At 46.9% G+C, this 26630-nt stretch overlaps 1 protein-coding gene across 1 annotated transcript; it reads left to right on the top strand.

Moving 5' to 3' along the window:
- The first annotated feature begins 1484 nt into the window (after positions 1-1484).
- Positions 1485-26413, top strand: ptch2 (patched 2). The gene is made up of 23 exons (XM_068748568.1): positions 1485-1631; positions 2993-3185; positions 11057-11246; positions 11355-11424; positions 11536-11627; positions 13933-14041; positions 14164-14250; positions 14389-14510; positions 15294-15441; positions 16268-16399; positions 16593-16748; positions 16874-16966; positions 17060-17185; positions 17976-18363; positions 18449-18979; positions 19401-19543; positions 19722-19902; positions 19976-20256; positions 21662-21799; positions 22265-22407; positions 25163-25568; positions 25679-26255; positions 26379-26413. The coding sequence occupies exons 1-23, from the start codon at positions 1485-1487 to the stop codon at positions 26411-26413; spliced, it is 4488 nt and encodes a 1495-aa protein (XP_068604669.1).
- Positions 26414-26630: the final 217 nt, after the last annotated feature.

The raw sequence follows: 26630 nt of genomic DNA, 5'->3' as shown, positions 1-26630 counted from the left end.
ATGTTTTAAACATTATTTGTACAGTATTTTGTCTTACTAGTGTAAATGTGACATTAGTGGATGTCGGGCTGTCGGTGAGACTAAACGAGGCGTCCACGAGCATCACGCTGAACTCTGAGAACTTTGATCGAGTGATTATTCATGAAATATAAATAATTCTGAAAAGATTCCTTCATGAAAATAATCACGTGACCAAATTATTTTAATGTATTTTAAAGCTCAAACATCGTTCCTTTACTGCTTACTTTAGCAAATCACCAAGAAACTGGCTCTTTCTTTCTTTCTTTCTTTCTTTCTTTCTTTCTGCGAGCTGCTTTCTGAACTCATGAAATCATGCGTGACAAGACATGGAAACTTTCTGAAAGCCCTCCACAGAGATATGGGTGTCACGCTGGACCGGGCGACTGAGCCTCCGGTGAAAAAAGATGAAAAAAGACGCACGTGTGGAAAACTGCTCTTTTAACGATCATTTCTGCAGGGATGATGAGACATAATTCCCCATTGGCTCTGCGAATCAACACATTTTAACTGTTTGACCACAAGAGTTTAGGTGTCAGTGCTCAACGTGTGCACGCGCATATCTTCACCTGCCAACAGAAGATGCCCTGACGCGATGCAAATATCTGCATTTGTCCCACCCAAAAGTTTACATTCTTGTCTAAACAGTTCAGTTAACTTTTTTTCCCTGCATTGTTCTGGTGAGAAATAAAAAGTTCAGATGCGTGTGCGTGCGTGCGTGCGGACGGGCGAGCGTCCCGCTGCGATATCAATAGATGTGCAATTGCTTCTTCCAAACTGGAGGGGCCAGACCACTGGGAATAATGTTCAGAGAGCGTGTCAGGCAGGCAGGCAGTGTGCGTGTGCGTGTGCGCGGCTCCACAGAGTTTATTGAAAGAGTCCCCCCCCTCCTCCTCCTCTTCCTCCTCCCTCCAGCCCAGGCAGCAGCAGCCTGGGTGGTCCCCCCCCCCCCCCCCTCCTCTCTCTCTCTCTCTCTCCACTTTGGTGAGCTGTTGCTTAGCAGCTAATAATAGGCGATGTTTGCAAAGTAATTTGCCTCTTCCTCGGCCAATGGGAGACGGAGCACTTTTCCATCAAGCCTCCCTTTTCAGGATTTGCCGAGAGGAGAACTTCTACAAATGTTACTGCTGCGGGATCGGAGTTAGACTTGACACGGACGGCTCAGACTACTACTACTACTACTACTACTACAATTACTACTACGACTACTCCTCTCTGAGACGTCGTGTCATAAACCATCGGGACGAATGCATACTGAGGGATCTTTAAGGATTTCGGCGCAGAATGTTGGGATGGAGTTTCGAGGCTCTTTTGGCTCCAGGGAAGACTAGAAGCCGTTCCTGTCCTTTATCGCCGGCGCTGCTGGATGCGCTCCTCTCCTATGTTGGATTACTGTCGCTGTTCTTAAACTCACACCGATTCTCGCTTCGCTCTGCGCCCCGTTTCCCCCCCACACACTTTGGACTATGGCCTCGGATCGCGGGGTCCCAGGTGCCGGCGTCTATGGAGATTTACCCCCAAGTTATACGCACTCCCAGCCGCCTGCGAATCCAGACTTACTCCGGAGACCCAGCTACTGCCACGCTGCTTTTGCGCTTAAGCAAATCTCAAAGGTGATGCAACGATCGCTGTGTATATATAGTATAGACGAGTTTCATTCATTCTGCAAACATGAATGAGATATTGTGTGTGCGCGCCGTTATCTAATCGTGGAATGAGGGTGCGTGTAGGAATGCAGGGTGAGCTGAAGCGCGGCTCAGAATCTGGGGGTTCCGAGGTTCTCCAGAGCTCCAGCGCGGGCGGGAGTCGACTGGCAAAATTAGTTTAGCTGATGATCACAAAAAAATAAGTTTAGAAGTAGTCACCGCATATTTATGGGCTTTACGCACGACTTAACCTTTGTGTTTACCGGGATTAAACCGAAGTCTAAAGCTCGCGTGACATATTTTGGGGGGGAACCCTCGGAACTAAGTGGAAACAACAAGACAACATGTTCACTTTTGCTGTTTGCTTGAATGGACTTCATTCATTTTTATTTTAGCAACCGGGAAGGAGCGAGGGAGGGATTTGTTCCCATATCCAAGTCGTGTTGTGTGCATGCGTGTGTTTTTGGCTCTGTGCGCAGACAGCGGAGAGCGCACTGGCCCGGGGTCTGTTTGGAAATGTGGTGGGTCCTGTAAAAGGAATTTACTGATTGAGTTTGATCTGACAAAGCATCTCAGGGACCGCCCGGATGCTTTGGACGTGTTTCAGCACTGCTGAGAGAAAGCACAACAGCAAAAACGCAATGTCTTCTGCGTCAATGCGTTCTGCAGCACAAGGAACAGAATGGTTCTCTCTTAAAGTAGGAATCCAAAGAGTGGTGTAGCAATATTAATGCAAGAACAAATGTCTGAAGTTCATAGAAATAGATGCTATTGGATGTCTGTGTGTTTCAATAACTGATTTTTATTCTTGTTTACTGGTTTGAAGTCAAGTAGTATCCATTTTCAGTAGGAGATATTGACGCTTTCTATACGTCATATTTATAAAGTGATATGATTTTTTTTTAAAAAGAACAACAAAATTGTTGTTTTGCTCTTATATTGCATCCATAATTTGAATTCCACTATTCCTGATGCTCTTATACATTCCAGGAAATTTGTTTTTACATTTTCAAGCGCTGAATTCAAAATTCTCCCCCAAAAGCTTAAAACAAAGTATTTGCTACAACTGTGCAGAATAAATCATCTTAAACGTGGGAGTTCCTGGATTGCGTTATGGCAACAGGCACGCTCAGAGTAGGGCCGCATCAAACCTGCGGTTGGCTGGTTGGCACCTTGCGTTGTCATCATGTTACTCAACCTTATATGCCGCTGAACCTACGGAGGAGAGATGCGTGTGACATCCAGTATGGACTAAATTCTCCACGCAGCAACAAAAATAACAATATTGTCCTTTTCTTGCCCCCCCCCCACTCCTGTTTTGAATCCAGGGGAAGGCGGTAGGTCAGAAAGCTCCCTTGTGGATCCGGGCGAGATTCCAAGCCCTCCTGTTCTCCCTGGGCTGTCACATCCAGAGACACTGCGGGAAGGTCCTCTTTATTGGACTCTTGGTATTCGGGGCTCTCTCCGTGGGACTCCGGGTCGCAGCCATCGAAACGGACATCGAGCAGCTATGGGTGGAAGGTGAGTCATGCAGAAGTCTCTGTCTGGTGCGAGCCTTGTTCTTGTGATGCAGCGATGTGGGGGGGGGCAAAGACTTCTTGCATTTCCTCACACAGGTGCATCACTTAACCTTCAAATAAGGAGAGTCACGGGGTCGTGTGAGGGTTTACTCGCTGCTTGTAGTTTGACGCGGAGTTTAAAAGGCACATAGAGGCTGGTGGGAAGACGTGTGGTGATGTTAGTGTCCTCTCAGCACCATGGGAGGGCACCAAGCGTTCACTCGCTGATAGACTGACTTGGCTGCTCTCTCTGTATCTGTGGGAGCTGATGTGAAGTTGTTTTCTGTGCTTCGCCTGAACACTAGTTTAGTTTCCTGTGTATTGTGACTGGTAATACACTATCTTGTCTGTGCATGTCCTTCTAACTCCCGGTTTGTGAATGCATAATCGTCCTATGCTAACTCGCAAAACTATTTTGCTCTTTTTTTTTTTTTTTTTTACTTCATCCTGGGAATTTTAGATTTAGGTTATCTGTATTTTTCCGGCGGGGGGGGGGGGGGGGGGGGGTAGAGGCAGCTTTATTTGGTTTTTCACACCGGTCAAATTCCTTTTAAACCCCCAGGCTTTCAGGGCCGAGGCTGATCCCCACAGCAGATGGACTGTGTGAATGGTTAGCCATCTTTGAGGGCCCTGACCCCTCCCCCTCCCCACCCTCGGCTCCCTGTGTGGTCCCTAACTATTCTTGGATTCCATTCAACAAGAGGCGAGGAGGCAGGCACCACCTCCCTAAACCCCCCCTCCCCTCCCTCGCTCCTTCCCTCCCTCTCTCAAGAAGAGAAAATATAAGTGAATGCAGCTGAAGTTTACCCACCTGTTTTGCACACTCTTAGAGCGCGACAGCAGTCGGTGAATATAAACAGACTCGGTGGGGCTTTTTAAGCCCACCATGCCGCTAGATGACGGGGACAAGCAGCTCCTGCAGGAGCTGTGTGTGGAGGTGTTGGAGAAATCACACAATGCTGGCGTAAGGAGAGGTGATTGAAAGTCCTGACTTGAATGTGCACAAAGATACAATTGAGTTCCTGCATCAGACACAATATATATAAAAAAAAAATCTGCTAACTGGGATAGAAAAGCTCGAGTTTACTACAAAAGTCGGAAACCAGAGTCTCCCTTTTTCATTGGTTTCTTTCTGGTTCATGTAAAGATTCAGGATTACCTCTTTAGCTAATTGGTAGATTCACGTCTCAGAGGACATGTTTAAATGTTTGTGTGCCAGTTGTTTTTGCTGTGGGACTCGGATTTGGGGTGTGTGTGTGTGGGGGGGGGGGGGGGGGAATGCTGTGCCTTTAAGAGCCCATGGACATGTTTCTAAAGTTTCTGCCAGCCTTGTTTCCACCAATAGCCCATTGACAAAGCTGCTAGGGCCTCAATGGAGACTAAAGTGGTTCGGTAACAAGGAGAGGTTAGCTCTCCTCTCTGTCTCATTTGCTGCAGCACACACAGAAACACAGAGGAGCACACACACACACACACACACACATGCACGCACCATTGTGCATAAGCCAGGAGAGGGAGGGATGATATGCTCACTAATAAGACAGCCGATTTTATATGAAGGTACTCAGAATGATTCCCTGTTCCATATTTCTTGTGTATCCATCCTAACTCCGGAGAAATATAACTTTTAATGCGTGTCGGCACCTTCATACTTGAGAAGTGGCGTTTTGAAGAAAAAAAAACTCTTCCTAAATGGAACAAATCAAATCTTTCACACTCACATCCTAATTTGTTCAGACTAAACTAGCTGTGACTTCACACCCAATGTGTTAACGCGGATGCAGTGTGTGTGTGTCTGTGTGTGTGTGTGTGTGTGTGTGTGTGTGTGTGTGTAAATGAGTTAAGGGCATATGCTTCCCATCATATATTCTTCCCGGAGGCTATCCTCACACTGTTCATACACACACACACACACACACACATACACTTGTCATCTTTGCCACCTTTGGTGTGTACAGCTCGCCTACTTCCTGAGTGCGTGCTAGTCTGTCTGCCAGCACTTTGTGTACGTCTGTTGACATTTCTACCCGTCCACCTGCCTGCTCTGTGAAGTCAGGCCACCAGGGCTTTTTTTTTTTAATTGCTTCCGCCTTCCTAAAGCACCAAAAACACCATGACGCAGAGCACACTCGTCCCGAGTGGAGGAGGCTGGTGAAGTTTTGTACCTGCAAATATGCCCGGACCCTACACTGTTCTATAAGTTATAGGATTTGTTTCATTTTAAAGATCGCTGTGCTTTTTCAAGAAGGATATGCACCATGAAAGTAGAAGGTGAAATCACGCCTCCGGTCTTCACACCTGGTGCTGGTGAAAGTCCCGATATCAGGGTGTTTGGTCTGACAAGGGGATTAAAGGAAATCTGAGACAGGCATCGCTGCTCAAAATACCTGCTATTACTCACTCAGGGCTTGATCTGTACTCTGTATTTTAAGTGTTGTGTCAGAGTCTGGATGAGCACCATGTGTTTCTCCAGCAGCATATAGTGCATGCATGCATCCGGCATTTTTCATGCTTACATATCCCTCCACCGTTTTTGATTTTAAATGTCGATGCGAGCCCGTCAGCATTGAAAATAGGGAGCTGGGTTAAAGAAAAAAGAAGAAGAGGAGGATGAGGAAAGACATTGGGGGCTGGGGAAGGAACAGGGTGGAAGGTTTTATGGCTGATTGACACTTTTTTGTTTGTGTTTTTGCCCGTCTCACTTGAACAAACATGAGACTGTCTCACACGTGTTTATCTCCCACCATAAAAAAAAAGACTGTTGGAGGGTGTGTAGCTGAAATGTATACTGAATTCATCCTTCATTTTGCACTGTGTTTGCATAGCTGCTTTGGGTCGTGTAGATTGTAATTTTGAGTTCAGATTGTTCCACAAAGGCCCGCTTGAAAAATCTTGTTTAGGAAAAGAGTGGGTGGACAGTGGGGTGATGACCTTCCATGTATAGTGCTGGTGTTTATTCTTACTTTAACTAAACTCATCCTTCTTGGCAGAGATTGGATGATGCATGACCGGCATGTACACAGACTCAAGCTGTCCAAACGCAAATCCGGCGTGCGTGAAACAGGCGCTGTCCGGATAGCAGGCACGCCACATGTCCCGTAAAGATGCCATGTTAGAAGAGGATATGGAGGAAGCAATGACCTTACACAGCCCACATGGCACTGAACGCCTATAGCGATCGAAGGGCCAGCTTAACCAGCTCTCAATGAAATCAGACGAGAAGAGATGGCGAAACATGAACAGTGAGAAAGATGAGAGAAAAAGTTCCTACCAGAAATGTGTGAATGCACACATGGGCATTTTACTGTTTGGAGCAGTTTCTCCAAACAAACCTCAGAGCGCCACAGCAGGTAAATGCTATAATTCATCAGGGCGCACACAGCGCCCCAGTTTAGACAGAGAAAGGGAGCTCTATGAGGCATTATTGGAGGTGAATAGTGTGCGCTGGTGCCCCAGCTAGATAAATAAACTCCCAGAGCTCAGGGCCCAGGACCTCACTGGTAGCGAGAACAAACAAGACCCGAGTCAACCTGGGTCACTTCTAAATGTTTACTTCACCCCCCACCCCCCATCCCTTCCTGTCATCCTTCAATCCGAGTCGCCTTCATTCCATCCCCCTCGTCAGCATCCCTTCCAACACACAAACACTGAATACAACATATGGGGAGAGGCAGCAGTGTGACTCTAAACAGGCTCATGAGAGCTCTATCAATATAGTGTGGCATCCTTTCTTTACCAGCTGAAGAGCGACCATTGTTGTCGGTCTTTCCGAAAATAAAGCGGCACCAGTCACCTTAGAGTTTGCACCATTTCCCTCTGTCTTTACACCATGAAAGTATAAAAAAAAAGTAAAGGGAGATGCAGAGACTAAACATTTTCTTGGTACTTGGGAGGGGGGGTGGAATGGTTCTTGGGCTCAATAAATTCATTTCTTGCCTGAATGAGACCAGCAATGTGGAAAATTTTTGCCTTTCAAGCAGGGATGAATGTATGTTTCAGCCACACATTAAGCAGTATTAGCGGTCAGTGGAGTGTCTAATGTGACTATTTTTCACAGTGGCCAACTCTGCCCATGATTAGCATAATTAGCAGAGGCAAGTCTATACATATGGAAATAGAAAGTGCCTAAATGCCAACCCTGGTGGAAATTTATGTGTGGTGGCTAACGCCACTGGCACATCTGAATAGAATGTAAGTGAAACTGATTTTTGTTGTTTTCACTGTTTAATACTGTTTTCAATACGCATTCTTTCTTTTTTTTTGACGATGGGAGTTGCAGGGTCGCACAGTGAAACGGCTGTTTTCTGGTGTTCCGATTATTTCCGAATTTCTTCCTCTTCTAAAATAATACGTGTCATTGATGATTAATCAACAGATACAGCGTTCGTGAGAAGACAAAAACGCGCACACACACACACTGTATTTCTATAGGTAAGATACCAAAGTGCCAGCTTCTTTTTCTTGCCCCCCCCCCCAGCCTCACTCTCCCACAGCCAACACTGCATTGTTTTACAGGCTGGGAAAGTTTTGGTCCATTTGCTTTTGTTGAGAAAAAAAAAAGGGTTCTCTCTTTATTTTATTCTGCTGTTTGTTGGGAAACATCTGAAAGAAATTGAAGGGTTGAATGACAAAAAAGGGGAGGGGGGTGCATTCATTCTGGAGCTGCTGTACTGAAGGATTGTATGGAAGAACGGCCTATCTGCTGGGAGCAGCCCGTTTTTAGGCAGTGCCCTGGCTAGGTAATGCCAAAGGGCAAGGCTGGTCTGAGGACCGAAATTGGGGCATAATTCTTGAGGGTCTAAATATGACAAAGGAACCAAGAGTTGTTGTTGTTGTTGTTGTTTTTCTTACATTGCAAGAGAATTGCATTCACATTTGTCTTCATTGCGGAAAATCAAAGGAAATAAAAACCTTATATTGAAAGTCATTGTGAAAAAGAGTTTTTCCCTTTCATTGATATTTTATTAAATGGGATTTTGGGTAAAAAAAACAAATCAACTGTTTCTTGTCATGTGGTCACAGAAGTTAAGGAAAATCGAATCCACTATGTAGCACGTAAAAGCATACATGCCACTTTCAACCCTTTACGTCTTGTGTCTTCCTCCATAGCAGCGTGGGGCTTTTCAGAGGCCCCCTAATCCAGCTAATCTACCACACTGAACTTTGAAGGTGGCCTGGTCTGACCTAGCATGGCCTGGAACCGGGACTAGGCCTGTACTGGAGACCGAATAGAAAAGAATAGAATAGAATATATGGCCGTGCCTCCATCCTAATCTAGATGCCACACTGATTTCTACAGTTTAGGGGATCTTAGGGATGGAAAGATGAGGTGGAGAGACATGGTTGAGTGTTATATTGGTACACACATAACAATACGCCTACACACAAAGGCGCATGTACACACGCATTCATACAAATGTTCTTCTTATACATTTAGATCTACACAACTGTTTCTGCCCTCCCCATGACACTTTTCATTTACTTTTCACATTCCCAAATGTCGTAACAGTTGTTAAAGTGCTTTAAGTGGTGAAGCTAGTAAATGACTTCACGTGTTCAACCCAAGAAAGTCGAGTTGTTTTCTAAAAATTTGTACGTCGGTGGTCGAGTTTCTCACCACTTCCAGTGAAAGAACCCTGATTTAAAAAAAAAATGTGATCATTTCTTTTTCTTTCTTTTTTTCTTTCTTCATGTGCCAAACACACAGACCCTATATTTCATTTAAGAAAAATGCTCATGTAATAAAAATTACCATCCAGTGGGGTGTTGAAAACCCCCAACTTTCAAGCTCAAAGACACGTTTTCCCAGGGTGGGAAAAATATCTGGGAACTGTCTCTTTAAGACTGTGTGAACTGAAGACTGAGTGTGGGGAGAAGGAAAAGGGGGATTGAAAAAGAGCGAGAAAGTAGAAAAGAATGAGAAAAAAAACCAGGAGACAGAGAAGAAAGACAGCTAAGAAAAGAAGAGACAGGGTTCCTCCTGAAGAGGATGGTGAACTGAGCCGAGCTGAGCCGAGCAAAGTGGCCGCGAAGCACAGCGTTGGGTGGTTGGGGCCGGACCAGGGGTTCAGGAGAGGAGGCGAGAAAGAGAGAGAAGAGAGAGGACTGGCTGCCTGGGTGGTCCAGATGGGAGGAACGAGACACAAATAGCTATAATTTACTTCAGGAGGCCTGTAATTACAGAGCCAGCGTCTCTCCGAGCCACCCAGTTCCTGTTGGGGATCAAAACCCCACGCTGCAGAGGTTAACATACGAAATGTCAAAAAGGGTTTAACAGATGTCAACGGAACGAACGGAAAGGGTTCCATTTTGTAGTAGCCTTTTTTTTTTTTTTGATTGGAAATCTGTGTGAAACAGAGGGGGGGTTGAGGGGAACTCTGCTCCCCTAAACACCGAGCCAGAATCTGTGAAAAGGTTTTAAAGTTGAATAAACTCAAAAAAAAAAAAAAAACCAGCGGTCATCACAGAACGCTTAGTCTGTTAAAGTAAAGAGGAAATTATCCTACATCTTTTTTGTTGGTGTGGTTTTGTGGAATTAAGGCTTTGTAAGAAATGAAAAAAAAGAAAGAAAAGAATAGCAGGAACAGATGTTTTGCACATCTGGTTTATCCGGAACATGTTCCGCTTTTTTAAATAATTATTATTATTATCATTTGATGCACTGAGCTCGACACCCACCACTGCAAATAAACAAAAGTGATCTTATAGCATCAAGCTGGACTACGTCTCTGAGGCCCCGAGTTTCTAACCTGATCTCACACTTTTGCGCCGTAGGCTGAATAGTTTGTTTTTTCTTTTCACACCATCAATTTTAGGAGCTTGCTCCAGGCTGGGGGTGGGGGGAGGTGCATAGTTTGGCATGGGGGGAGAGAAAGAGCGAGGAAGACTGTAGAGGACGTGAGAGGTTGATATGAGGCATAAATTGAGTAGGTAAAGACAGGAGAAGAGCGACACTTCAGAATTAAGAAGGAGGCAGCCCTTGATTCTAACCCCCCCCACCCCACCCCCAACATCCCCACTTCTCTCCCCTTCCCTTCCTCTCTTTCCCTCTCCAGGGTTGTCATGCAGTGGGACAGCGAGAGGGGCAGACCGCGGCATGTTTCATGTCCTCTTGGCACAGCCCCCCCCCCGGCTGGCAAACCCTTTTGAGGGCATCCTCCTGTAATTAGGAGGCTGGAGTCTACCGCACAGCACAACATAGCAATCTGCTTTATTCTTTCATCCCCCTTTTTATTTATGCGTTCATTTCCCCCCCCCCCCCCCCCCCCCCCCACTGCTAACATCCATATTTATCTCTCTATGAATCTATTTACCTCTTTTTTTTATCCACTTGCGGCTCCAAATTCTTTGAGGCCTTTCATTCCCAACCCCTCGCTCGTCCTCCTCACCCTCCTCTTCAAAGGGTTTCGTGCGGCGCTGAAGCGATATGTCGTTACAGTCAAATGGCAGCATGAAAGGACCAGGACTGGCAAGCCAAACGCTCATTGTTTTCTCGCACATTCTACGCGTCATCGTCGATCTATATTTTTGCCCCGAGAAGAGTGGCAGAGGGTTTGGGGGCATCAGAAGGCGGGTTTTCCCTCACTAACAGGGCACATCTGTTTCACAGAAAGAGCCAATGTGAAGCTGTATTACTCATTTCTCTTGGCCAGACACTGGCTTGTGTGAAGTGCCTTCAAAACCAACACTGGTGAGGGCCAAGGGCGTTGGTCGATATGTGTGTGTGTGTGTGTGTTTGCACATAGACGTACACTTTATTATAGTATGAAAATGTGCTGATTTATAATTCGATCTCCCCATCTGAAGAAATTCCTTTACCCTTTTGTTTTCCAGCCGGTAGCAGAGTGAGCACGGAGCTTCACTACACGAAGGAGAAGCAGGGAGAGGAGTCAGTGTTTACCTCACAGATGCTCATCCAGACCCCCAAAGAAGAGGGCACCAATATTCTTACCCAGGAGGCTTTGCTCGTTCACATGGAAGCTGCCCTGTCTGCCAGCAAAGTCCAGGTGTCACTGTTTGGGAAGTGAGTGAACCACAGGCGGGATAGAAATGTTCCCGCGTTGATGCTTGTGTCACTGTTCACATTTGTAAATTACTAACTGATACTTACTTGTTGTTTTCTCTTTTGTAGATCGTGGGATCTTAACAAAATATGCTATAAATCAGGAGTGCCTATCATAGAAAATGTCATGATTGAAAGAGTAAGTTTGTGACAAATTTCCAGTTTACACACACACATATATATATATATGCATAGATTTCTACATATTTGCAATTCTTGATTGTGCTTCCTTCACATTTCCTGATCCCAGATGATTGACAAGCTATTCCCTTGTATGATAATCACCCCATTGGACTGTTTCTGGGAAGGGGCCAAACTCCAAGGAGGTTCCGCCTATTTACCGTAAGTCTTGTAATATTTGACTGAACTAAAAAATAATAATTTGCATATTAAAAAATACTAAAATTTTCGCCGACAGTATTGCTATCATTGCTTCCATCTGGCTGGCTTTGCAGCTTTTTTTGGAGGCGTTAGTAACTTTTTACACATGCTCAATGGAGACATACAGTTGGGCTTTCAGAAGTCTATTAGTGGCCACTGTGACTGACAGTGGTGGTCAGTAATAGAGTTCTTTTAGGGCCCGGAGAGGGACTGGAGGGGGGGCATTTTGACAGAGAAATTCAAAGAGAGAAACTGAGGGAGAGATGAAGCCAGCAAGAGAGGGATAGAGGGATAGGAGATAGCTGCAGCAGCAACTGGGTGGTGGGTTGGTAGTGGGGAGGCGGTGGCGGCGGTGGCAGGGGAGCCCTTTGGGTCAGACAATGGAAAGCATTCTTTCAGTTTACGAGTGAGTGTCCATCAGTGCAGGGGCCCCAGAGGAGGGAGGTGGGTGGGTGGGGGGGGGGGGGGGCAGCTTTGTCAGCTCATGGCTAACACTCGGCATTCTCATGGTAATGCCCCGGGCTCCCAGCTTCCAAGTTGTCCAACAAATAAAATGGGCAGTATTCAAGCCTCAAGTCCCCCGAGAAAGACAGAGAGAGAGAGAGAGAGAGAGAGAGAGAGAGAGAGAGAGAGAGAGAGCGCGAGGCTACAAGACAGTTAACAGTGCTCGGGGTGTATTTGGGCATTTGCGGATTCTTTTTTTTTGCTCCTTTTTTTACTGAACATAATTCTCTTGAGAAACTGAACGAGGGATTTTATGTCATCAGTTGTGATATTTCAATCAGCGCCTCTGTTTGTGAAAGATAGTTTACATTATAGCAGATGTTTCTTTGCCAAAAAAAGAAAAGAAAAGTATTTGTTTATAATTCTATATAGAGCTGCCAGCGGCATATTGCATGACAAGCCGGCACACACAGAAACAAACCCAAGTTTCCCATCCTTATCTTCTCCCAGTTGACTTGTGTGAAAGCAGAGCAGAGGGGGGAGAGAGGGCTTTTGATTATTCAAATGTCTTCCGAGTATTCCTGTAAATCAAGAGTTATCATCTGTTGTTATTTATTATTGGATGTTGTTTTTTTTTTAACTGACCTTCTCATGTTGAGCTGAAGGTAATTTGGTAAGTGAGGCTCGTGTCCCAGCTCACCTCAGCGTAGGACTGGAATATAGAAACACTGAGATAGAATCAGAGAAGGGAAGAAGGAGAGGTGTGAATTGGGAAATATAATAAGTAACAGTGAGATAGATAGAAAGCGATTTTTTTTAAAAACAGGACAACAAAGCAATCTATGAAGAAGAAGAAAATAATGAAAGAGCCCCGACCGGTTCACTCAAGCAAAAACTAGCTGATAAAGCAGTGTGCCTTTGCAGCCAGCACCAAAAGGGCTCCTGGTATGCGTGAATAGGAGAGGAACTCCTTCAGGAACCTTTGGGGTTCTGTTCTTTTCCTCTTTTGTCAGTTTTCTTCTTGCTTTGTCTGAATGCAGAAACTTCTCAGTCTAAACTGCTTTTCTAATGACATGAAAACCACATCTTTCAAAAGTGAAACAAGGATGCAGTAAAGCTATTTTGCATTCAATGCTGGGGTGCTGCAAACGTTTCCTTAAGTGGGATGCATTGCCTGGAAGATAAATACAGGCTAAAGCGCAAGATTGATCTCTCAATTGAGAACTAACTCTTTTGTAAATGCATGTAAACCGGTCTAAATGTGGCTCTGCGGCAGGAAAGCTATTCATGATAATAATGTACGTACAGAAGCCTAAATATAAAGCTAATTGTGAATTTACAGTACTTTAAAGAAGCAGGATGCTGAACCAGGCAGAGATTAGTGCGGGCGTCTTTTCCTGTGAACATTACACAGTTCAAACTTTGCTTGTCCTCTCATTTCTCACCTACTTTCATCCCATCCATCCTCCCCTTCCTTCTCTACTTATCAAGATGTTTGAGAGGCAGGGATAATTGTTATGACTCAGTGCAGGACATTGAGGACTGCAAGTGAGCAGGCAGCCACCTACCTTTCCCCCCACCCGGGCATTGTTGCAGCGTGAAACAGGATAATAAACGCTGTTTTATCCTGTATCTGCAGCTATAGCCTCCAGCATAGAACAACGAGGAAGAGAAAATGAAGCTGAAGCGAGAGAATCTGAGTTTTCCTGCTGACATTAAAAGTTTAGCTGGAATGCAAAAAAATATATATATATATAGCCTTGCAGGAATGGCTGAATATGTTTGAGTTGATGCTCATCTTCACTGTATCTTTGCTCTCCAGAGGCATGCCAGATATCCAGTGGATGAATCTTGATCCAGTGAAGCTGATGGAAGAACTGAGTCAGTTCACATCGCTGGAAGGATTTAAGGAGATGCTGGACAAAGCCCAGGTTGGGACACACAAAGAGAGATTTGTAGAATGAAGCGCTAATGGGATTAGTAGCTCGTCTAGCTGCATGCATTTTTTTTGTACGAAGACTGGGATATTTTAACATGTATTTGTATTCCTTAGGTTGGCCACGCCTACATGAACAGGCCATGTCTAGACCCTGAAGACCCAGATTGCCCCCTCAGTGCACCCAACAAGGAGCAGAGAGAGGTAAATTCATAGTTCAGTCGTTAAATACAACAAGATGCTCCAGCTTGATCAGAGCAGCTCATAGAGCTGTAAAAAAAAAAAAATTGCATTTAACATGTCTTCCTGTGTTTTGGCATCTGTTCCTGCTCATCCATTCAGAGTCCTGACATTGCTGGACATGTACAGGGTGGTTGTCATGGTTTCAGCCGGAAGTTCATGCACTGGCAGGAGGAGCTGATCCTGGGAGGGCGAGTCAAGAACAGCCAGGATTCTCTGCTGAGGTGAGGGCATATTAAAACCTTTCAGACCACCCGCTGCAGGTTCAGAGTCCATTTACTTTCTTGGATAGTTCATCAGGAGAAGGGGCAAATACGAGACGTGCCTCCAACCGAGAAGGATAGGCGTCCCGCTGGACTCTGGCTCGAGATCAGCCGATTTAATTTGAAATGATTGACAAATAAAGTCCCAGAAAAATACCCGTATCAAAGTAGGGAAAACCTTTGTTTTGCTTTTTTCCTTTTTTCCTATTGGCTTAAACAAAATTATAAAGCAATAGCAATGAAACTGGAGTGACAGCAATGGTTCAGAGCCCAGGTCATGACCCGCACAGCCCCAGCAGGGCCTTGAACCAAAAAGGATTGCAGTCCCCGTCTGCAACAGCCGCACTTACTCCCCAGGTGTGATTTACAATCACTTCTTTCACATTTTGAGCAGCGCTGCTGCTCGCCGGGGCTGTGCCAAGAAAGCCCGAGGACATCTGGGATCGCAGCCGAGAGAACGGCAGACAGACTAGATAGCACCTACATTTGGCTGTTTTCATTGGCAGACGGACCGGCAGGCAGGCGAACAAATCATAGAAGAAGCAGCCCCCTGCCTTTAGTCATTCACAGCAAGGCATGCTCCTGTAGGCAAAGTGACACTGAGAACAACAAAATAATCCCTTCAAGTTATTATTCGGATGAGTCTTCAGATCAGTTTAACATGCATTAAATCTGCAATTGGGGGTGGCGGTGGGAGGCTGGCATCGCATCCATGTTCCAAGCTTACACTTGTGTGTTTCGCAGTGCGGAAGCTCTCCAGACCATGTTCCTGTTGATGAGTCCGAAGCAGCTGTACGAGCACTTTAAAGACGACTACGAGATCCACGACATAAACTGGAATGAAGACAAGGCCACCGCCATCCTTGAGTCCTGGCAGAGGAAGTTTGTAGAGGTGTGTGTTCAATGGTCACTGACAAGCACACACAAAATAAATACACACATAAAGTGTACACACACACACACACAGAGGCATGAGACTTATTCTGCAGTCTCTGAATTCCATCAGTCTTCAGCTCCCTTGTAAAGCAAATCACAGGGCAGGCCAGGGCAGTGGATGTGTGCGCGTGCGTGCGTGTGTGTGTGTGTGTGTGGGGTAGGCCAGCCATCTCTCTCTGTCAGAGCCCTAGTTATAGGAACAAGCTGTTGCTGTGATAGCTGACACCCGCCATGGTGAGTGTAAGGAGAGAAGGCGGGAGGAAGGGACATGGGAACGGGGTGCGGGGGGGGGGGGGGGACACACACACACACACACACTCAGACATTAACCCAGCGAGTCACACAACCCGTCCTGTTGTTGTTGACACATTAAAGAATAAGGAGAGATCAATTTGCGATAAAGATCGGCGGACTGGGGAGCTTTGGTCCACTCATGGCACAGAGTGGAGAGAGCAGCCTTCCACGCCATGTGATCCCATCCCTTTCACCTTTGACCTCACAACCTCTGGCATCTGCGCCCATTACTCCTCAGTTGTCATTCATACACATGCGCTGACACACTATGCTAGCACATTTAAAAACACACGCGTACTCACTTTCACACACTTTTCAAAGGAAGCTTGGAAGTGTGTGTGTGTGTGTGTGTGTTTGATGTGCAGCTTATGTTCCTCTGGAGTGCTAATAATGTAGACAACATGCTGGAGAATATATATATATATATATATATATATTGTTATATACTTGTTTGGATGCCCTTGAATGAATTGATCTGTATCTGTTAGGTGGTCCACCAGAGTAATCCAGAAAACTCGAGCCAATCCATCCACGCTTTCTCCACCACAACCCTCAATGACATCATGAAATCCTTCTCTGATGTCAGTGTGATCAGGGTGGCTGGCGGATACCTGCTCATGGTAAGCTTAATGAACAGGTAGTAAGTTCATGGAACATATTTTACTTTAATGTAGAATTGCTTTTATGTACTTATAATACTATAATACTTATAATAATAATATATATATATATTATATTAATATTACATTATTATATATATTATAATATTATTACTATTTTAAATATACTTATTAATATTTATGTCCTCTACAGTTGGCCTATGCTTGTGTGACCATGCTAAGGTGGGACTGCGCCAAGTCCCAGGGGGCCGTGGGGCTGGCTGGGGTGCTGTTGGTCGCTCTGTCTGTGGCTGCAGGGCTGGGTCTCTGCTCCTTGCTGGGCCTCTCTTTCAATGCTGCCACCACACAGGTACAAGACAAATGAAAAGGCATACTTCTGTGTTGCAATATTGGAAAACGTATTTTAAGGCGCCACTTCGAACGCTGATCATTCATTTCTTCATTCCAACCCCCCCCCCCCATCCCCTTTCCCAGGTGCTTCCCTTCCTGGCACTCGGGATTGGTGTGGATGACATGTTTCTGTTGGCTCATTCCTTCACAGAAGCTGGAAGTAGCATCCCCTTTAAGGTAGCTTTGAGTCTCTCTCTCTCCTCCGGTCTCCTCTCATCATCTCTCCGCTCCTCTCCTCTCTTTTGAACGCTGTTTGTGTTTGTTTTATAGGAGCGGACGGGAGACTGTTTGCGTCGTACCGGCACCAGCGTGGCTCTGACTTCCATCAACAACATGATTGCGTTTTTCATGGCCGCTCTCGTACCCATCCCTGCCTTGAGAGCGTTCTCTTTGCAGGTATGCTTTTGCACGCCTGCCCTTCTCACACATGAACACAATCACACACACACACACAATGAGGCCTGAAGCTACTCTGAGTAGGAAAGAGATAACTTAAGAGAAGAGACACATCTTCAGAGCAAGAAAAGCTTTTGTTTCCCTTTTTATTACCGCTGCACCAACAAGGCCGATGTTTATTTTTGGCCGCTTCATGTATGCATGCATAAGTGTGTGTGTGTGTGTATAATGTGGAATAATCACAGCAAAGTGGGTGATTAACAGATAAAGAGAGAATGAGCGGGAGAAGGAGGGAGAAGCGGATCAGTATATCACTGGCCCGTCAAGGCAGTTTGCTCTGATCTGTAGCTATAGCTGTGGGTGGTCTGAAACACACAAGCGCATACACAAATACACACACACACGTAGATGTGCGTGCACTTGAAACCACAGCCAGTTAGAATGTCAGCTCCAGGGGCTGGAGTGAATGAAGGGAGATGGGTTTGCTCAGACTCGCAAAAAAACATATTCCTTCATTTCTCCCTTCTCTCTGTCTTTCTTCGAGTTTTTTCAGTCTGGCAGTCTCTCTCTCTCTCTTTCTCTCTCTCTCTCTCTCTCTCTTTCTGCTTCTGGCTCGTTCAGTATTCCTGGCTGGTGATTTAGAGTGAACCTCTTTTTACTTTCTCGGCTGTTGTCTGGGTTATTAAGAAAAGAAGGTGCTCCCCGGCTCGGGGAGGGTGTCTGTAATATCACATGCTGTTCTCTGTCTTTTCTCACACTGCATCTTTTTTTTTCCTCATTCCCTCCTTAGGCGGCCATTATTGTCGTGTTTAATTTCGCCATGGTGCTGCTGATCTTCCCCGCCATCCTCAGCCTGGACCTCCACCGACGTGAGGACAAGCGCTTGGACATTCTCTGCTGTCTGTACAGCCCCTGCTCCGACCGCGTCATCCACCTCTCTCCACACGAGCGCTCAGATGCCGGCGAGCAGCCGCACACCCCGACGACGGCCGCCGCTCACACGCATCAGTACGCGGCGGGGTCCACGATCACCACCAGCACCCAAATCACCACCACAGTGCAGGCATTCACGCAGTGTGACGCAGCGGGACAGCATATCGTCACCATCCTACCACCTACCTCGCAGATCTCTACCAGCCCGACTTCCATCATTGTTTGCCCTACTTCACAGCCCCAAGGTAAAAGTCCACCTTAAGATTCTGACAAGCCTATTACAAATAAATCACGGTGCTAAAACTCCAGTTGTTGCTTTTTCTTGCCTAGCCATCACTCCTCCTCCCGCCGCCACCACCACCTCCGTGCCAGACCCGTATGGTTCTCAGCTCTTCACCCCGACATCCAGCTCCACGCGGGACCTCCTAGCACAGGTGGAGGATTCCAAATCTGGAAAGAAGTGTGTCCCACTCCCTTTCCTGCACTGGAACCTGTCCAGCTTCGCCAGGGACAAATATGCACCCCTGCTCCTCAAGCCCAAAAGCAAAGCCACCGTGGTGGTTCTCTTTTTAGGCCTCCTGGGACTCAGTTTGTATGGGACCACCATGGTGCACGACGGCCTCTACCTGACTGACATTGTGCCACGCGATACCAAGGAGTACGATTTCATCGAAGCCCAGTTCAAGTATTTCTCCTTCTACAATATGCACTTGGTGACCATGGACGGATTCGATTACGCTCGGTCGCAGAGGTTGCTGATCCAGCTGCACAACGCCTTCAACTCGGTCAGATACGTCGTCAGAGACAGCGACAACAGGCTGCCCCGCATGTGGCTGCACTACTTCCAGGACTGGCTCAGAGGTATGAATTCAGGCTCAGCGGTGTTACCCCCCCCTGTCCCCTTGTGGGTTTCTGATAATGATGTCAGTATCCGGTAAACAGGTTTTTTCAGGTGTGACTGTTTCACCAAGAACGAGTGTGTGTGGGGGGGGGGTGAGAATGTGTGAAGGGTGAGTGAAAGTTCACTCAAGCCCACCTGGGCTCAGGGGTGTAGGAGACAGGTTGGGGCCATAGGTTATCTTTCAGTGTGTGTGTGTGTGTGTGTCCCTGGGGTTAGGCTGTGTCAGAGGCCCCGTTAGAAGGAAATGACGGCAGGTCAAATGTGGAACAGCTTCACTTCCATTTAGAGAGAAACATGAGAAAAGTCCTATATTTTCATGATAAGGATGGTTAACAGACAATCACAACGATCTGTGCTCTGCGTGTTTTGCCTCTCACGTAGGTCTTCAGGCTTCTTTCGACGCTGACTGGCAGGCGGGCAGGATTACGCATGACAGCTATCGTAATGGCACCGAGGACGGAGCTCTTGCATACAAGCTCCTCATCCAGACTGGCTCCAAGAAAGAGCCTTTTAACTACAGCCAGGTACGTCCGCTATAGCTAAGATGCACTTTTTAAACAGAATGCACACGTCAAAGCGTGGCATCGTGTGTGGTATTCTGGACAATGATGCAAACAGCCCCCCCCCCCCCCCCCATGTATTCTGACAAAAAAAAAAACACACGAATGGCCATTTAATAAAAACTTTGCAATCTTCCTCCAGCTGACTTCTCGCCGCCTGGTGGATGCAGAGGGTTTGATTCCCCCGGAGGTGTTTTACATTTACCTGACTGTATGGGTCAGTAATGATCCTCTGGGCTATGCAGCCTCACAGGCCAACTTCTACCCACATCCCAGAGAGTGGATTCACGACAAATATGACACGACGGGAGAGAATCTACGCAGTAAGTGTTTTATTTTATATGCATTTTGCCAGCGAGAACAGCAAACTGATCTCAACCCGACTTTCTCCGACAGTCCCGGCTGCAGAGCTCCTTGAGTTCGCCCAGTTCCCCTTCTACCTGAATGGCCTTCGCCAGGCCAGTGACTTTGTTGAGGCCATTGAGAGTGTGCGGGCCGTGTGCGAGGAGTTTAGCCGCAAGGGTGTCTTCAACTACCCCAACGGATACCCGTTCATGTTTTGGGAGCAGTACATCGGCCTCAGACACTGGTTCCTGCTGGCGATCAGCGTGGTACTGGCCTGCACCTTCCTGGTCTGTGCCATTCTCCTGCTCAATCCCTGGACAGCCGGCATCATTGTGAGTCTTTGCTCATGCAACTTTTCATCACTTTCCGCCACTGGCTATTCCTGTCTCAAATGTTCTACCTCATGTTACCTCAACAACATCATTAGCCCCTTCCTCCCTCTCTTCTTCCTCTCACTTTCTTCTCACCCTTCTCAGCACAGCTAAATAATGCTGTCTGGGGGGCCCCTTTCGCTCTGTGGAGGGCCAGTATGCACACACATACAGGGGACTTTTGTCATTCTAATGGAGGCTGGGCCGGCCGGCCTTAGAAAAGGAAATGCAAAGGAGCAAGAAAGGCTTTGCCCTCCTGAAGCCTCTACCTCTAACTCCCTCACTGCTTTTTTTTTCAGAGAGGGGGGGGGGGGACTTGGGGACAGGACAGATCTGCCCAGTTGCGACCTTGGCCTGCTCAACCCATCCATCAGGGGTGTATGTGTGTGTGTGTGTGTGAGGCAGAGACAGAGACAGTGGAAAACATTTTCACACACAAGCTGGTGGGACCAGTGATCCTTAAGCCCCCCCCCCCCACCCAAAAAAAACAACCTCATACGCAGGTTCCCAAATCCACATATCCCCAAAAGGAGTGTGGGGTGCGACTGTAGCACGACAACACGAGCGGATTCAATTGGAATGTGTTTGATTTAAGCAGCGGCCCCTATAGCAGCACCGATTGAGACAGAAACACAACACAGAAAGGGAGGCACCGCTACATGCATGTACAGCTTTTAACCATCAGCCAGCCTGCGATAGTCCCACCAAGGCTGCATGTGGTCGAGCTGTAAAACTGCTTTTATCATCTCCGTTTTAATCGTGTCCCGGCTTGGAGTGCCTACTGAGATCAAAAGCTCCCCCTTTGGCTGGGAACCGCCTCCTCTAGATTTGTTGCTATTGTATTGCAGCATACGGCAACATTGGGTTGTTTATGAGACTATTGCAAGACAGGTGAATGCTGACGCCGAATAAATAAGATGTCAAATTAAAATATCACAAACACGAAAATAAAAATGACTTGCTATCTATTTAAAACGTATTTTCACAAACAGGAAGACGTGTGTGTCAGTGTTGGGGAGAGAAACCCCCACATTCCGCTGTTTCAGGGTGCTGTCAGTCATTTTAAATGCCTCTGAAAAGGAAAGAGAGAGAAAGAAGGGAAAGGTATTAGCCTCAGGGTTTGTCATTTGATGCCATCGGGGTTGAGCTTGTGAGCACAGGGTCAAAGATTGTGTCGGGTGAACGGGCAGAAAATCCCAACTCAACTGTGACTCAGTCATGAAGAAAACAAAAAAGCCCTCACTTTGAATTTATTTTTCGCTCGCTTGCATTTTTCTTCTTCTTCTTTCCTTTTCATACCCCTGTTCCTCAATCGCTGGAGGCTGAAAACGCTTTGGTTTTTGTAACGCTCCGTTTCCTGCCCCAGGTGTTTATCTTGGCCATGATGACGGTGGAGTTGTTTGGGATCATGGGTCTGATTGGCATCAAGCTGAGCGCCATCCCTGTGGTCATCCTGATCGCCTCTGTGGGCATCGGAGTGGAGTTCACTGTTCACATCGCGCTGGTAAGTCAAGGCTCACACAGCAAGAGCATCGCATGGCTTCAGGATTAAGTCTTAGACGGACTTATAGCTTCTAGAGTTAAACACCTACTTTGTTTGAAACCTGATGCTTTGGTCTGGCTGCTAAATACATCATGCACATTGACACATAGCTAATCAGGCTAATAACTGAGTCAAAAATCACAAGGTCCGTGTGGATTTACCTACCGCAGGGCCAGCATTTACTATTACATTTGTATTTTAGCACCATAATACAATAATGCAATGAGGTGCAGATTCGTGAGGCCCACGGCCTGACATTCAAAGCGATAAAGGTGAAAGAAGTGTAACTAAAGATTTACTCGGAAGCCTGAGTTGAGACCCATACAAATGCAAGAATTCCGAGGCGTACCATGCCTCAACCACAAGCCCGAGTTTTGTGCGATCGGCGAGCTTTCCAACTCATTTCTCCCCCCGCCTCTGCCGCAGGGCTTCCTGACAGCGATTGGCAACAGAAACAAGCGCTCTGCAGTGGCTTTGGAGCACATGTTTGCCCCGGTGGTTGATGGAGCGATCTCCACGCTGCTGGGCGTTCTAATGCTGGCAGGGTCAGAGTTTGACTTCATCATGAGGTGAGATGCTGCATCTGTGATCGCTTCTCTGAGTGTGTGTGTGTGTGTGTGTGAGTGTGTGTGTCTAGCCATGTGTGCACATTTGACAAGAGCTTATGTGTGAGAGAGTGACACTCTGCACTCCACACCCTCCAGAGCCCATTTGTTACATTCAGAAGAAGCAGTGTTTTGGTTTTACGCCTTTGGTGTGTATTTGCGCATATATGTGTGGAGCCAGTTGTCTAGCCTCACTTGGGGATGGGAGGAAGCCTAGTGGGGGGTCAGCAGTACATGCAGGTGGAAATGTTATACCCCTATTTACACACACACACACATACACAAATATGCACCTGGTTCTGTCACTCTGGGCAAACAGGCATCCGTCTTCCCAACCTCAGAGTACAACAAATGGGAAAAACATCAAGGGTGTGTAGCAGCTGCTCATAAACATGGAAGTGTTCTGCTACACACTGGGTGATGTCTTTCTCTCTCTCTCACACACACACACACACACACCAGATTCTTTTAAAATTCCTGTCATCCGTTTAGCGTTCTCTCCCTCCATGCTGGGTGTCGTAATAAAAAGCGGAGCAAAATTTGAACTGGTCAACTTGTTAGATGGTCTAAAGCCCACCAGCAGACAACACTCCCCCACTGTGTGTGTGTGTGTGTGTACGTGCGCACACGTGCATGTTCATTCCATGTACTTGTGTGTCAGTGTGTGTTCTACCACTGCTTCATGGTCAGAGTGGAAAAAAAAAAGGCAAAAAGCTTGATGTTTTTCAACCAAATGTGGTCCGGGCCCAAACCCGAAACCACAACCTTGAGCGCACAGACTGCAGCAGGCCTGCAGCCCAGTTTTCCTGCTGAAACACAGACGCAGGCAGTAGAGAGGAACAGGCGGAGAAGTAATCTCGAGGGTGGCTTCCTTTGCAAGGATATTCTGCCCTGCTGGGTGGGTAGATGGATGTCAGATGAGCAGAGCCTCCGTTGTTGCGCTGGATCGGGGAGATAAAGAGGCGTAAACGTGCAGGGAGGTCGAACGTTTGAGAATGAATTGGAGGCAACAATAGCCTCACAGAGAGCATCTTGCGTCCCTTCCTTTCTCCCGTGGCCGTGTGAAAATTATTTTCAGAGGAGAGGCGGGTCTGAAATCTCTGGCGGAGGTCTTGTTTAGCTGTGGCTGTAACTGTGAGCTGTAGCTGGGGAGCAGCGTAAACACACCGATGTAAACATCTCCTGGCCTTGTAACACGCCGAATAAACAGCCAGTCTAATTCACCTCTGGTCAGCGTCCTCACGCACGCGCAGTCGGAACACACGGATGTGCACGCAGACACACACAAGAAGAAATGCACATATGTGCAGGCATGTAAACACTTCAGCTCTCTTTCTTGCACACGGCTTTCCAGGCCCTGACACGAATGGAAAGGATTACAGTTTATGTAAACAACAGAATTCCTGACAGTCAGACACTGTTGGAGGTCCTACCAAAGTCTCACCCTCATCTTTGTCTGTCTCTCTTCCCTTAGTTTGTTCTCTCTTTTTTTTTTGTTACACAACACATAAAGAGGTTGAAGGGAACGCCGTCGGAGTGCAGCGGGCAAGATGAAAAGCGGAGGCCAACGCTTTTCGCAGCTAAAACGGACAATGATCTCGCTTCAGTTTTCAGCATCTGCGCCTGAACACGTTTTAATCTAATCGAGCGTGCAGATTAAATATCTGCGTGCGGTTTGAAGGCCGTCGTGGTCTGACCAGACGGCAAGGAATTGAAAATAGCTCCAAGTGTTTCGTCAAAAGCGGCGAGCGTGACATGGCTTTATGCCCTTCTGATCAAAGAGACCAGGGACCAGCGGGTGAAGAGGAATAGGGAAATTATTACGTTATTATAAATAACAAGGTGCAAAGCTCCGTTGGGAAAGCGCACTGAAGAGTGACCTTTTATCAAGTGAAGTGTTAATAATCGTTGTCTATTCAGACGAGGGAAGCGTGTTTCCAGAACATTATCCCAGTCATTGTTGGCTTTTTTTTTTTTCCCCTCTCGCTTGTTCTTTTTTACCTCTTTAAGTCTGGCTGGTGGTTAACATCTCACTGTCTGTCTCCCTGCGCTTTCTGTTAGTGTTTAAGTGAGTCCTCTCTAATTTTCTTGCGGAGTTCTTTCTTGTGGCCTGCCTCCACCCCTGGCCTCCTCAGAGCTCCACTGAGATGCACACAAACACACACACAAAAAAGTGCACACATGCACAAAGTGTGAGCGAAAAACAGAGCGGGAGAAAAATCTTGTAGCAGCGGCATTGGAGGCATCAAAGCATGTTTTAGTTGGATTGAGTAGGGAATCAGATTTGCCCCCCCCCCCCCACCCCCCTGCCTTTGATACACAAACACTGGGCTTTCCCTGACTTCTTCCCCTGAGCTACTTCCCGTCCTCGTGCGCCAACTATGTGTGTTCTGAGCGGTCCACGCACTTGTGTGTAAGTGTGTCCGGATAAAACATCAGGCCCATTGAGCAAAAGTGTCTAAATGCAACCGAGACTCTATGAGCATCCAGCACAGGTGTGTGTGTGTGTGTGTGTGTGTGTGTGTGTGACAAATCCAACTATGAACAGACACTTCAAGCTGACTAGAAATGTGTTTTCATTCTACTTGGTGCCGTGCTTCATTCAATTGCTTTACAAAAAGAAAAGAGACATAAGCTGCCGGTTTATATCAGAAACCTGTTTCTTCTGATGGTTTTTTTCCTTTCCCAACTAAAACGCCTCATCCCTGTATTGCTCCAGGTATTTCTTTGCTGTGTTGGCCATTCTGACCGTTCTGGGGATGCTGAATGGCTTGGTTCTCCTACCGGTTCTCCTGTCTATGATGGGCCCCCCGGCTGAGGTCACACCCGTCGACAACAGCAGCCGCATGCCCACGCCATCTCCCGAGCCCCCGCTGCCCCCGTCGATGATGCACCACGGCTACTACACGGGCCACAACCCGCAGTCGTCTCGGCAGCAGGCATTTTCCGAGTCGTCGGATTCCGAGTATTACTCAGAAATGACCACTACATCAGGGATCGGGGAGGAGGAGGACTATAAGTACTGTGACCGGAATGTGTACATAGCGCCGCATGCCAGAGTCCCACCTGCAACATCTCACATACTACTGGAAGCCAGCAAGAACCCCAGCTTCCCCAAGCTGACGGTACGCCGCATCGCTAACCCATCTGAGATAGAAGCCACTTCTGTTCAAATTATCTTTCAGAGTCGCATGTTTTCTCTGCGAGGTAACCAATCAAAATGTCTTTATTATAGGTGGTGAAGCCATTCAAAGAAAATGCAACAGGTGGCACCGGAGGACGGATAGAACCGCACAGTGACTCTTCACCCAACACACAGCCACCTCCCGGCTCCCAGGTTTCATGTTGGGATGCGACCAAACGGGAGCAGCAGCAGGGCCTGCAGAGGAGTCACGCGCCGCCGACTCAACGCCTGCCCAGCGAGAGAGCTCAATTCCCCGGAAGGACTTGTCAAAGCGGCCCCAAACTGCAGAACAGCAGAGGGCCTCAGCCACACAGGACTAAAGGGCCGAGCCATAGCAACAGCGGCTCCAGCCTGCCGATGCAACAAGGGTCCACCGGAGGGGCTGTTACCATGGTGACGGCCACAGCCTCCGTGACGGTGGCTGTGCATCCGACCTTGCCGGGCGCGGCGTACCAAGGCTACATGCATGAAGGTTTTGACACGGACAGCGAGTCGGACTGTTTTGCGGCCGCTAAGAGGACTTGTGGTGACAAAACAAACTTTTCTTCACATAAGAGAGACTCTCTAGAGCTCCAGGACTTGGAATTAACACAGATCGCGACAGAGCATCAGCTCGGCACAGCAAAAGGTGAATCAGACTTATGTCATTTGAAATCCTTTGAGGCTTAAAAAGTTTTTTAAAGAGATGATACAATTATCAGCTTTAACTTTTATGCTAAGCTTTCTGCCTTTTTGTTTTTTTTTGCTGTAGGTGGGTTGAGGATCCAGGCAGCCAAAGATTGCTAGACTCTCAAGCACACCCGACCGTCTGTGCGAGCCTCTGTGCGGCTTCCTAGAGCACCTTGACGCCAACATGGCATCACATCATGAACTCTCAACTGTACATAGCTTTCACACAGAAAGGAGAGGATTTATTTCAAGGACATATTAAGGAAAAATACAACATTTTAAGAATTATATAAATTTATGAGTATATATTTTAATACAAAAAAAAGAAGGAAGC

Source organism: Brachionichthys hirsutus, chromosome 15, assembly GCF_040956055.1.
Source record: "Brachionichthys hirsutus isolate HB-005 chromosome 15, CSIRO-AGI_Bhir_v1, whole genome shotgun sequence".
NCBI classification, from domain to species: domain Eukaryota; kingdom Metazoa; phylum Chordata; class Actinopteri; order Lophiiformes; family Brachionichthyidae; genus Brachionichthys; species Brachionichthys hirsutus.
This window is presented reverse-complemented; position numbering and strand designations above follow the sequence as displayed.

Coding starts and splice junctions, on each gene's coding strand:
- ptch2 (XM_068748568.1), top strand. CDS start 1,485: ATGGCCTCGGATCGCGGGGTCCCAGGTGCCGGCGTCTATGGAGATTTA. Junction 14,042..14,163: donor AGATGCTGGACAAAGCCCAG/GTTGGGACACAC, acceptor TGTATTCCTTAG/GTTGGCCACGCCTACATGAA. Junction 20,257..21,661: donor CCTGGACAGCCGGCATCATT/GTGAGTCTTTGC, acceptor TTCCTGCCCCAG/GTGTTTATCTTGGCCATGAT.